The sequence below is a fragment of the Vicia villosa genome, linkage group LG3 (assembly GCF_029867415.1).
Source record: "Vicia villosa cultivar HV-30 ecotype Madison, WI linkage group LG3, Vvil1.0, whole genome shotgun sequence".
NCBI lineage: Eukaryota > Viridiplantae > Streptophyta > Magnoliopsida > Fabales > Fabaceae > Vicia > Vicia villosa.
This window is the reverse complement of record NC_081182.1, coordinates 56,723,079-56,735,936: the sequence shown is the minus strand read 5'-3', so window position 1 is coordinate 56,735,936 and position 12,858 is coordinate 56,723,079. Positions and strand designations below refer to the sequence as shown.

Below are 12,858 nucleotides of genomic sequence, written 5' to 3'. Positions count from 1 at the left end.
TCGACACATGCTAGTTTGAAAAATTGGTTGGCTAATAGCAAGGGTGACTTGTATCAAGATTGGGACTCTGTAAATCTCATGATTAAAAACCTACACAATGAGATATAAATAACATTTGGTCGGAGGAGAAAAATCGCATATCTCTATTACTTCCGAATTAGAAACTATACAAGAGAGGTTTTCAAAGGCCGATGACAACATGAAACTCCACATCAAAGAACAATTGCGGAAGATTGGGTATCCCGAAATAAGCGACATGAAACCGCCTTCTCAACCGGTTAAGACAAAGGGTGCTCTGAAGAAATTAAAGCCTACACCGAATGACAACTCTCCTACACGGGCTCCTTCGTATTGTTGCACGTCAATAAACTTTTTCCCGACTCAGCGACACCTAAATCTCAAACAAGTTCAAACAAAAGAGCTCGCATAAGAAAACCGTCTCTGCAACTATTTCGTTGAAAATTCCATTCATCGAAGAGATGCTTGTTTTTATGCACAAATACATCAAGCAGATCGATAATGTTGCAGGGGACGATAATTGCGGTTACTGGGTCGTCTCGAGGTTGCTTGGTAATGGAGAGGATAGTCATACTCTTGCCCGTCATCAACTTATCCAAGAGTTGAAGACACATAAAGACTCTTACACGCGATTATATAAAGAGGAAGCTAAATTTGAAGCGATTCACAGAGCTCTTGTTCCTTGGTTGGGCGCTTACGCACCGATGTCAAAATGGATGAGATTTTCGGAAATGAGACATCTTATTGCATGCACGTATGATAGGGTGTGCATTGACTTAACGCGTTATGTTTTTTCAAAAACCTTTTCCCCCCTTCGGACCACACCACCAACAAATCCAAATGATTACATCATGTGTATTGGATGACTTTCAAAATCGAGCCATTTTATGCAAGTTTACTTGAAACCGGGATGCCCCATACCACCTACGTACCAGAATGGACGCTTCATCATACCGAAGATGCCAACATGTGGCCGGATCTTTTGTTGATATTATGCACCAATTCGAAAGATTGAACAACATTGAAAAGGAAAAGTCAAAATTGAAACCACCAATAGATTTATCCGGCGATAGTTCTTTTGATGTGTTTTGTAGTTTCAAAGTGTAATATATGCACTATTTAACATTGCAATATAATCATTTTTTGTCAATTATAGATTCTAATGGAAGGTTTAGTATGAGTTTATGTCTTTATAAATCATGCACTACTAGTTTTACTATATTCTGCTGAAAAAACCTACAGGGAAAGTTCCGTAGATTTATCTACAGAACATTTAAAATTTGCAAATTATGGGTTTTTTCTGTAGGTACATCCACTAAAATAAAATATCTAGGTTCCTTCCATGGACATACCAACGGAACATTCTATGACAGAAAATGATTGGTCAATATTCACATACATTTTCTATAAATTTGAGGTTTCTAATGTTGTATTTCACACAAACACAAATATGTCTCAATATGAGTACAACGTCCGTTGGTATGTCGCAAGTGTCTCCTACTCCAACAGTAGAACACCCGGGAGGACATTCAAACTCTACGAGTACACCTAGCTCGATGTTATCATCGAAGAAATTTTCTACCGCCTACCTTACGGTGACAAACAAAAGGTTGTGAAGCTCGAGTATCGTTCACCTTCATTTGACAACGGAAGGAACGTCGTTTACAACAACTTTGAGCTTAAGAATAGAGAGGATGTTTTGGCGATGTGGCGAACGTATTTCAGTTACAAAGAGAAAATCATGCTCGAGTTCGTAGCTACGGTGCAAAGAACGATCGAGCAAATCTTTGAGATGTGCAAGCGTCCACCAGACTATTGACAAGTAATGTTTAATTTGTTGTTGAAATTATCAATGTAGTGTCGATTTTAATCTATGAATGTTGTTTTTATTGTTGCAAATGTTATTTTTTTGTATTTGGTTTATTCCGTAGATATACTTAAGGAAATTTTCCGTATATGCATATACAGAAGGATTTCCCGCAAATGTAAAAAAAATGTGCTTCCACATATACATCTACGAAGCAGAGAAACAAATTTAAAAGTACGCATGATGCTTAAGAACCTAAAGGATGTTATAAAAAATTTCCTAGTTTAATACTAAAGAAATTGAAACTAAGTTGCCTCTTAGAGAAAGTATTTACACATGCAATTAAATTGAAACGTATGCTATTATAAGATTAGGACACTTCCCCTTTACACATTTTTATGTGTTTCTAATAGAACATTACACAAGATTAACTTTTTTATTTTTATTTTTTCACATAGATAATTTATTTCTTATAGAGCTGTATGTCATGATTTCTTTCCATAGATCCATCATAAGTTATTTATTAGACAACTATTTTGTTTTAAATACTTCCTTTTATATTTTATTGATCCTTATCATTATAATACATATTTTATTTTAATCAATAATTATATTTATTTGAGAGACAAAATTTTTATTTTTGAATATTAAAAAAAATTCTTTATTTCAATGGTCATTTTTATACTAGTGCAATTAAATTTTTATAATAATTTTTCATTTTATAATTAAATAATTTATTTTAAATCTATGTGTCAATCTAATTTTTTTTACTAGTTCTTAAAAAAAAAAACCTAAAAAAAAGAAAAACTCAAGAGTTATTAATTATAAAAGTTGGTAAATGAAGTCATTAATATACTCTATAAGTAAACTAGTAGATAATAAAAAAAATCTAACTCAGTCAATAAGCAACTCATTTACTAATAAATTCTAAATGTTGGAGAGTTTAGAGAGAAAGGAAGGGGATGATTTAAAAAAAAAAGGAGAAACATTGAGTGAAAAAAATAAAAAGATTTAGATGAGATGTATTCTGAAAAATTTGTTTTTATCAACCAACCAAAATTTCATAATTTAGGAAATTAAAAAATTGTATGGAATGAAAGATTCAGAGGATTTTGAGAAACTAAAAAATTGTATTAAAAAATATTTTAGAAGGTATAGAAAAACTATTCCAATATAATTTATGTTATTATAATATTTTAAAAAAATTAAAAATTTATTAATAATATTTTTTTAATTATTTGATACGAAATCTTTTAAAAAATAGTTTATTTTGAAACCTTCCCTTCCATGCAAATTTTAAAATAAAACCTTAAAATAAAATTGAAACTTTTTTTTTTTAAGAGAGTAGTATTAAGTATTAACTAATCAAAATTGCCATTCACCACTATACTATAGTAGATATAGCATAAAAAATATGTTGAATACAACAATTCCTTTAGGGTGAATAAGAAAAACCACAAATAATTACACAATATTGAGATAGTTAGTTTTTTATAGTTATATTGAGTAGCTTTGTATTTGAATCATCAAATAAAATTGTACATGAATCGTAATCGGATCATCTTGATCGAGTCACATATAGGTCAAAATACAAAAGACCATTTTCATCTTTGAGGCTTAGTGCTGGGGGAGTAGAGGTGGAATGTGGACTGCCCCAAAAGCGTTAGTTACTTAACCAAACATCAATATGCAATACCTAAATTGTACATCCTTTCACCGATAGATTTGATATCATAAAGGAATGACTAAATTTGTTTAACTTGGAGGTGAAGGTGGAATGTGAGATTTGGCCATTCCCACCCATGCTACGAGACCTACTGCAAGAATAATCCATCCAAACATGTCATATTTGAAGTCACTGCTCTTCTGCTTTTTGGATGCCTGAAATGAACCAAACAATGCCCTGTTAAATTCACGTACTAACAAACCAAAGCAGATATTCCTCAATTTTATACAAACAAGTATACAAAAAAATATTCTATATTTCTATTCATTATAGTTAGATGATTGGACACCATCTCAAAAAATCATGAATAATTTTTTAAACAATTTAATCCTGCAAGGCTATATTCCCCACTCTCCAACATCAGAAATATGGCAAGCAAGAGTCAAAGACGAGTAGTTCCAAGGATAAAAACCTTTTTAATCTACATATATGTCTGAGATTTTTTTTTTTTGACAAAAATTTTATCTCCACTATAAAACAAGTTAGATTCATACAAGTGCTGCACATATCCATACAAGGAGAATGATTATTAGGGGAAAACATAGTGCTGCACATATCCATACAAGGTTGATCAAATAAGGCCCTTGTTTTGCCAATTGACAATACAAACCCAATTCTACCCGCATTATCATAGGCAGCCCGATGGCAAACGATATTGCAATAGTACTTGGATAGACACATGAGCCTGCAAATAATATACGCATACAAACAAAGACACAACGCGGCACAAATAATTTGATAATTGATAATACAACAACCTAACATCATTTTACCACACTAGAACATGTCTAATTACTAGTTTTGAAAAAATTAAACTATATCTGCAATTAACACGATGCAAACAAGCTTTACAGAGCGAGGACAGAGAGATGTAAAAAGGCAGGAACAACAGGCTGCATCTCAAGGTAAAATATTAGCACAATCTGGAAGAGCGTGTCTCTTAGAATCCTAAACATGCATTTAACTCCAAGATACAAAGAAGTGCCAAATGCTATTCCAAATGGGAATGCAAGAGTTTCTTTTCCAGTTTTGCATTATTTCTGGCAGCCCACAATTTTCTTGAAGATGGCTTTTGCATGTAAGAGGATTTGTACCTCCGAGTTTGAGGCCTAATGGTTCTCAACAAGCATCTATCGTAGAATAAGAACTGCATTTGAGCTTTAGCATTTTAAAATTATCAAAAGCCATCTTTTTATATTTGACATGACCAGTTACAATTAGTATTTGTGAGAATGAGAACATGGCAAAAATTAAATTAAAATTTTGGCAAATCCAACCTGTCCTTTTGAACCAGAGGACCCGCCATGACTCATCTGACCAAGCCCAAGCCCACTTTTGTGAATCTCCATGTGTAGTTCTGGGGCCTACGAGACATTGTTTACAGACATTCATCAGAGTAGAAAAGATACAATGGCAAACAAGTTCCATATGATACTAATCTATAGTACAAGGAATCAAAGAAGTAGCTGCCCAAAATGCATAAAAAAATAATCTCAAGCTGTTAATGAATTTTTTTGTAAAGTTCCTCTACCAGTAAAACTTACAAGCATGTGAAAAAGGCATACATCACAAAACCAATTTTACTATCCTTTGTAAGCCATATAAATTCCAACACATAAAGTAAAAATACACATTTGGTGTCTCCAATCCAATCTGATTACTTTAACATTACTTAATCTTATCTCCATACAAACACATTAACTATAAATAAAACCCACAATATCTGGTATAAGCGGGCATTGTGATTTACGGAACAAACACTTCAAACAATTTATTTAATTTTACATAAGTCTTACTCAATATTAAAACAACAGAATCTGACTCGGTCAATAATAAAGTAAACCATTAAAAGCTCGGATAAACCATATAGTAAATTAAACCTCAGATAAATTAAACCTGACAGTAGCAAACTACTTTATTACAAGATATACATCCCAAGCCATGACCCCATCAACCAAAGATTAACATTTTCCAGCTAAAAACCAGAGTAGACAACGTGGTTTTAGCTGATTTGCTAATCTTTTTAAAATTTTTGAACACAAGAATAAAATCACTTGCAGAAACAACATGAAAAGAATGAATGGTCATACTTCTATTATTTACATTACCTTAAGAGCAACTGTCAAGGATTGTCTGTAGAGACCGTTTTCAGGATCCTACAATTTCAGAATCCACCATTAATAAACTTCAACAACTACAATCCCAGCCTGTCATTATATGTTAAGAAGATAACCGCAAATACATTACCACGTCAACAGCTTTCTGGAAATACTCATAGGCCTTGTCAAAATAAACCTTTGCATCACTGAAATCAGGAGTTAGAAATGCACAAGACGTGAGGCCATTCCCCATGCACCAAAGAGTGTAGTGCTTTGTTGGATTGATCACTAAAGCCTCCTCCAACTTAGCAAGTGCATCTGGAATTAGTTTGTAAGTTCAGTTCCCATAAAAACTCAAAATAATTAATCTCAAAAAAGTTCAATTAAAAATCATCCCTGTTTTCACTCATGATAGATATACCTTCAATCATCTTCTTAGAATCCGCAGGACTTTGGAACGACGACAACTCTATCAAAGCTTCTCCCCACTTGGTAAGATTCTATATACAAATAAAAAAACACACACAAACAGGTTCATACACATTTAGCTCGTGTTTAGCTCTACAGCAACGAAAAATGATTTTATTAAGCATACATTTGTTTCTACGTCGGAAAGGACCTAATCACACTAAAAGAAAGCTACAATTTCCTACTTCTCATCTCACACACTACAACTTCGGAATGTGAAGCAAACTAGTGAAAAATGGATCAAAATAAAAACTGAATTGATTTTCTATAATTGATTTTAAATTTACAATGAATTTAGGATAAATTCTGTTAAAGTCACTTCAACAATAAACTTGAATGCAAGAATCACAGTTAGAATCAATTCTACAAACAAAATCAATTCTAATAAACCTGAGCTACAAAAACAAACAGAGAGCAACAGTTTCAACGACTACAGAACTAGTAACAGAAACTTCAGAAATAGCATACGTATGAGCAAAGTAACAAAAAGATAAAGATTATTAGGTTAACAGTGAAGAACGATACGTACATCAGCATCAAGAGGATTGATAGCGTAGTTTTCTTCAGCGGTTTTACGATTCTGCTCCGATAACAGTAAACGTTCAAAATCATCTTGAGAAAACTCCATTTTCGATTCTTGTGATCGTCGGAAAAAAACTGACTCTGCCACCGCAACCACGCCGCAAACGCAGTAGTACTGAGAAAGAGAAAGATTTGGGCCTTGGACATAAATTTAAATATTCGGCCTGAAATAAAAAGCCCAATTAAAAAAACGCGGGAATAGTTAATTTAATATGACGATAATACCCTTTACGGTTTCCCGCCAAATTGAAACCCTAATAATTGTAAAAAGAGCGAAAACCGAAAAGAAGAGAAATGAATTGGTAGTGGTTATGGTAATGGTTATGGCAGAGGAAGAAGAGAACGCGTTATCGAGCGAACCAGAATTTCCGAAGAGTCGAGTGAAGAAGATAATGACACTGGACAAAGACGTGAAGAGAGTGAGTTCAGAAGCGTTGTTTCTGGTGTCGAGATCTACGGAGCTTTTTCTACAGTTACTTGCTGAAAAGTCTGCGGAAGTCGCAATTGAGAAGAAACGGAAGACGGTGAAGCTTGAACATATAAGAATCGCGGTGAAGAGGAATCGGCATGTAAGTGATTTTCTTCTCGATTCGCTTCCTTTGCCTTCTGAAGGAACTAAATCTGATAATCCCGCGGCCGTTGTTGTTGATAAAGGAAAATCTGTTCCGGTTGGTACTCGCCGGATTGATCATATATTCCGAAAATCGGAAGCTCAAGTTGAAGCCGAGGCGCCTGAACCGGTGCCTGAACCTATGGAAGAGTCATAGGTTGTTTTCAATTATACTCTGTAATTGAGGTTTTCTTCGTATGTTAATGATTAGCAAAATGATTAGGGAAACGATGAGAATCTAATTTGGAAGAACCTCTCCTTAAGAATATGTTATGTTTTGTTTTTACATAGTCTTTGATCTATTCTATTCAATTATGAATCTATGATCCAAACTCTAGGAGTAGTTATTTTGTGTTTATTGACGTTGCTAATTGCAATCCTATACTAATTTCAATTTTGCAAATATTGTGTATAGCGATTATTGTGCAAGTTGAGGTGTCTTAGTGAAGTTTAGGTTTTTGTAATGTCACTGAAATTCTTGTGGTTTTCTTGCAAAGTCGTCTCAAATTTTTGAGAGGTCCTGTTTAAGTTACTTTTTGTTGAGCTGTGAATTTTTTTAAAAGGTCCTATTTAACCCTGAATTAACTGTGGAATATGTGTATGGAGACTCTTTGCCATAGCTTAATCAGGACAAAGTGTGAGACCCTGTGTTGTAGGTGGCCTTGCACACCCTCAAAGACAACCGCTGTTTTCTTATTTGTGTCCAATTCATGCCTTATGTGAATCCGTTAACAAGCAAAATGATTTCTCTTTTATAGTTGGTGTAAAATTGCAAATAAAACAATGAACTGATTGATTTGTTTGTGGTTGATACCTAGCACAAGTTAAGTCATTTGGGCAGCTTAAGAGCAAACAAATAAGTAGAGTTTGAATTTATTCTTCTGCATGTTTACAAACAGTATGGAAAACGGGCTTAATGAAGCATCAGTCAAAATATACGATTCTTGATAAAGAAATTTAAGGGGAAAATGGTGCATAATGTGTGGACACCATTGAGGATGCATCGTCTCTCATATGAGAAGTAAAGACAGGTTCACCAAAAATCTTTTTCCTTTGTATCTTCCTTCCATCCTTAATGAAGGATATACCTTGATTTCCTGAATACATGCTGTTTGATCCTAGTTGTTGGATACTCATTGGGAGTCTTTTGTTTATGTTTGGCGAACATTCTGGACTCCCGTTCAAGCTTCTATTTGGGACACGTCTAGTGCTGGTGCCTGGTCTTGACGCATATGTATTGTCTCGCTCAAAAACTACTTGGCTCTGGACCTTCTTCTTTTCCCATGACTGCGAACCAAACACAAAGAGGAAGTAAGAATAAGGTTATTATTAAGAGTACATCAATTTATATGGCATGAATCTTTTCATGAACAACATAATGTTAGCAGCGATTAAATATTTGCTTTTAACTGATTTGTGAAGCTGTCACTGTTTATTTAATACTAACCTGTTGTTGTCTTTTCTTATCCTCCTCCTTTTCTTGCATTAGAATGTTGTATTCTTCCAATATTTCCATTAGAGGAACCTACATAGATGCCATTTGGTCTTGCTGTTATTGACTTAGTAAAGCACGGCATACTATAAAAGGTCAATCAGGAAAATACATATTGGGTCATGAAAAGAAACTGTGAGAGTGTAAGACTTATCAAGCAATTTGATTTCTAGAGTTGTAAAACTGTGTAGTTTGGTTCATGGAATTCTTAGATTTTTTATTATCTTGTTAAATGCTGAAGTGTAACTATTCCTTTAAAAACTTTGTGTAAGTGGTTTATAGCATAACATTACTTGATTTACAGAGGTTGCAATACGATGCATTTTGTAAGAAAAAACTAAAGTTTCATTATCACTATTATCACCATGCCAAAATGTTATATAATTGTTGAGAAGAGGGCTGAATCTGAACGTGCTTTTCAATGTGCAACAAAATTTCCTTGAGTGTTATTAATATGTGAAAGGAATATTGTTTAATGCTGAATGAGATGATTATTTTTATGAATGCAAACAATTCAGAGAATAACAACTTCAAGTTTTCTCTTTTATAAGCGTTATGTTTCTTTTACCATAAGCTTGCTCTGTGAATTTTTGTTCCATCCGATCGGTACTTAGAATACTATGGCATGTGTGTGGAGACATTAGCTGGGACTGGGACCTTTATAACAATAAATAACTATGTTATACAGGGAAATCCTCATTACTATCTGATCTTTCTTACCATGTTGAATTATTTATGAATTGTAAAATCTTCTCACTTGTTCCCCTTTAAGAATTATGTAGACTGTTTCATATGCACTTTTTAAGTACATATTTTCTAATATAAAGTAATAGTGAATTCAAAATGTTGCAGAGTATAAAATGTCTTACCCGATCATACAAGAAAACTTTATTTCTTTCTGCTTCCCAGCTCCTAGTCATTTTTATAAGCAAATCTACCAGAGCTGGAGAATTACAACCACGGAATGTAAACATGTGTGTGATTGCTGCACTTTGGTCCAAATTATATTGTTTTGATCTTATCATACATACCTGGCATTCTACTGACCATTATACGGGCACGTTCAGCTCGTTTCAAGTTTTTATGAGCTCCTCTACTGACTGAATATCGTCTATCGTCCTGATAGCACACTTGGATTATGAAGCATATCACAGATGCAGTCATTATTTAATTTATTTATGAAGGTTGATTCAAATGAAAATTCTAACCATGCTGTATTCTTCTAGCCAGCGCTCCTCATCGCGTGCTAGCACCCACTTCTCAACTTTTTCCATTATAGCCTTCCTACTGGAAGCCTCTGCTTTTGCTCTGGAGATCTGTTCATCCATGCTCATGAGGAGATCGGAATGGTCAATCTCCCCTTTTATAGATGCAAGTCAATTTTTATGCTGTTTTAATACATTTTTCAAATGGATTACACACATTAGTTAGATTTACCTGAGTTTATGAGGCTAATTATATTGTTCATTTCTGTCCGTGAAGGAATCTCCACGTGTGATTTCTTGCATATGAACTCCAGTTCCTCCTGCTTCTTCTGGAATAGCTCCTTCATCTTGCTTGCCTTTTGTTGATCTAGTCTTTTTACTTCAGCTTCGGTCTTGTAAAAAGTTGAGGCTTTTTAAATACCCGAGATATTATATTTTGTAGATCTTTAAGTTAGATACATACCTGCTGGACTATCTCTAGAGTAAGACTTCCTGGATCTGATACTTCCGCCGATGAGACTGACAACAAATTGACTACATGGGAAAAAGGTTGTCTATCGCGGTAAGGTGTATCCATAAGATTCCAAAGATTTGATAGTGCTTTGCCTAAATGGTGAAGCTGTAAAAACATATCAATAATATTGTCTGAGATTTGAAGTCAGAGCTTAAAGACCCTGATTATATATTTTAGAATAGCATCATAATGAAACAACAATAGTATCAATTCACCTTGTCAAGACGATTTTGCTTTTCTTCATAAAGGGACTCCACCGTGATATTGAGTTTATGTAGGATAGCATCACTTATATTTTTTGTTATTCCACACAAATCATTCAAGCTAGGGTGAACTTGCAAAATGATTGCAGAGGAATCCTTTCCCAAGATTGTTGACAAGCTGTGTACTTTGTCTATGTATTTCTCCACTTGCTGGAGTCTTTCATTCTTCAACAATCACAAAATGTTAAATTTGAATAATACTACCCCCTTAAAGGTGGGTTGAAAAACATGAATTTATTTTAGCTACCTTCTCATTGTAAAGCCTTTGCAGTTCATTCTGATAATCCTCAAGTCTTTTTAGTGAAAGATCATTCTCGTTCACTGCAATGGTTGAGAGTGCATCGTCCGAGTTACCTGCAATTTCTGCAGAAATTCTTTGAATTTGTCCTTGCACAACTCGGAATTGGTTTAATCTCTCTTCTTTCCTTAAGCGCATCTCACGGAGGGCTGGAGTGATTGAATCTAGCTGCTCTTTTAGCGTACCCGCCCTTTTTTCTGGCTGTAGTACAATTACTATCATCAGTCTAGTGTCCATACTGATTCACAATTACTAGTCTAAACATACATATCTATTATTAAGTCACATTTAAGTTTATCTCAGCACATCAACTAATCTGCTTTATGCTACCTTATTCACAACTAACACATCACATGGAATATTTTGTCTATTTTGAAAAATATGAAATGTTATAAATCCTTATTTTACTATTACGGACTAACTGTATGTGTGTAAGTTGAAGAGGTACCCGTCCCGGAAGAGATCGTTCGCCAAGGGACAAAAGCAGGTGAGTAAATTCTGCCTCAGCTTCAGCCAACTCCTGATGCAGACTAGCTCTAGATGTATTTGCTCTGTCAACTTTTTTCCTGTAAACCTCAAGGCACTCTTGCTCCATATCCAGTAGAACCTTTTCTCTCTCGAACTTGTCTTCTCCAATTTCCTCCCAAATTATCTAAACTCATTCAACACAAGAAAAAAAAATTGAAATGTGACAAAAATCATCTAAAAACATAATTAACTTGTGAAATAATAATACTTCTTGCCTGTAGCTCCTGTAACAGGAATCCGCATGAGGTTTCTAGCAATGCGGATGAGCTTCTCATTCCGATCGGTGTCTGGAATGAACCCATTTGTGATGAAACTTAGATAATCCTAAGGAGTGAAATTCTGAATAATGAAGCAAAACTCAAGTATGGCGAAAAAGAAGTTTTGGTGTCAGTGGAGGTAGTATTTGTGCCATTTGGTATTGGATTTTGCTTAAAAGACAAGGGTGGCAGAGGTGGGTAATGTAAACTTTGGGTTCAAGAATCAGTCAGTTATTTGATCCTTCATACTTTATCTTTTTTTCTTCTCTTAAATTTTTCTAACATATATAACTGTCTTTGTCTTTGGAACCTAAAAAATTGATGGAATTCCTTATTTAGATATGTCAGATGTGATATTTGTTTTGCAGCAGGCTTTGTAAAATACATGTTTCTTTTTATTTTTTTTAAGACTTGATTCCTACGTTATCTTTCTAAAGCAAACGATTCTGATTTTGATTTGATAGATAAGTATGAGATAATTATTTTGTTTGCTTTTTGTAATGAATTATAAGGTTGATTATTTTCCTTCTAAGTTTTCAGAAGTGTGATCAAATATAGTAGGACATCATTATCACGTGTATTGCGAGCTTTTTTAAAAAAAATAAAAAAAATTAAAAAAAAGTAGTTTATTTAGGTGCAAAGAAAACAGCACTAGATATGATTTAGAGTTCCTACAGAAATTTGTTGAATGAAACGTTCTACCTTATTCTAGCAAGAGATAGCAAAATATTAAATATGTATGATACTCCCCCGTGCCATATTATAGGCTGTTTTTTTTTACAAGTATAAAACAAAACAAAAAAAACAAAGCTGAATACTACAATTGGTTGCCTCCAACGTTTGCGGCAAAGATGTGGCTAAGTCCAGAGGGAGGAGTGTGCATTAAGAGGTCAAGACTAGAGGAAGTATTAAATTTGACCAAAAACTTAACTTATTGATTTTTTTTTAGGGTGTGGGTAATTTTTTTTTTTTTAATTAAAGGAAACACCAT

At 34.0% G+C, this 12,858-nt stretch overlaps 3 protein-coding genes across 3 annotated transcripts; 1 reads left to right on the top strand and 2 right to left on the bottom strand.

Annotated features, from left to right (window-relative positions):
* Positions 1 to 3,299: 3,299 nt before the first annotated feature.
* On the bottom strand, positions 3,300 to 6,828 carry LOC131655823 (mitochondrial import receptor subunit TOM20-like). Its single transcript, XM_058925631.1, has 6 exons — positions 6,648 to 6,828; positions 6,072 to 6,150; positions 5,799 to 5,968; positions 5,660 to 5,707; positions 4,829 to 4,915; positions 3,300 to 3,706 (listed from the first exon to the last, which is right to left on the bottom strand). Exons 1-6 carry the CDS (start codon positions 6,744 to 6,746, stop codon positions 3,581 to 3,583), a joined length of 609 nt encoding a protein of 202 aa, XP_058781614.1. The 5' UTR covers positions 6,747 to 6,828; the 3' UTR covers positions 3,300 to 3,580.
* Positions 6,829 to 6,986: 158 nt separating this feature from the next.
* Positions 6,987 to 7,600, top strand: LOC131661527 (DNA polymerase II subunit B3-1). The gene has a single exon (XM_058931098.1). The coding sequence runs from the start codon at positions 7,012 to 7,014 to the stop codon at positions 7,465 to 7,467; it is 456 nt and encodes a 151-aa protein (XP_058787081.1). The 5' UTR covers positions 6,987 to 7,011; the 3' UTR covers positions 7,468 to 7,600.
* Positions 7,601 to 8,142: 542 nt separating this feature from the next.
* Positions 8,143 to 12,210, bottom strand: LOC131661526 (65-kDa microtubule-associated protein 8). The gene is made up of 11 exons (XM_058931097.1): positions 11,826 to 12,210; positions 11,531 to 11,734; positions 11,032 to 11,283; positions 10,737 to 10,949; positions 10,471 to 10,626; positions 10,240 to 10,399; positions 10,011 to 10,162; positions 9,834 to 9,921; positions 9,672 to 9,745; positions 8,758 to 8,835; positions 8,143 to 8,597 (listed from the first exon to the last, which is right to left on the bottom strand). Exons 1-11 carry the CDS (start codon positions 11,910 to 11,912, stop codon positions 8,268 to 8,270), a joined length of 1,794 nt encoding a protein of 597 aa, XP_058787080.1. The 5' UTR covers positions 11,913 to 12,210; the 3' UTR covers positions 8,143 to 8,267.
* Positions 12,211 to 12,858: the final 648 nt, after the last annotated feature.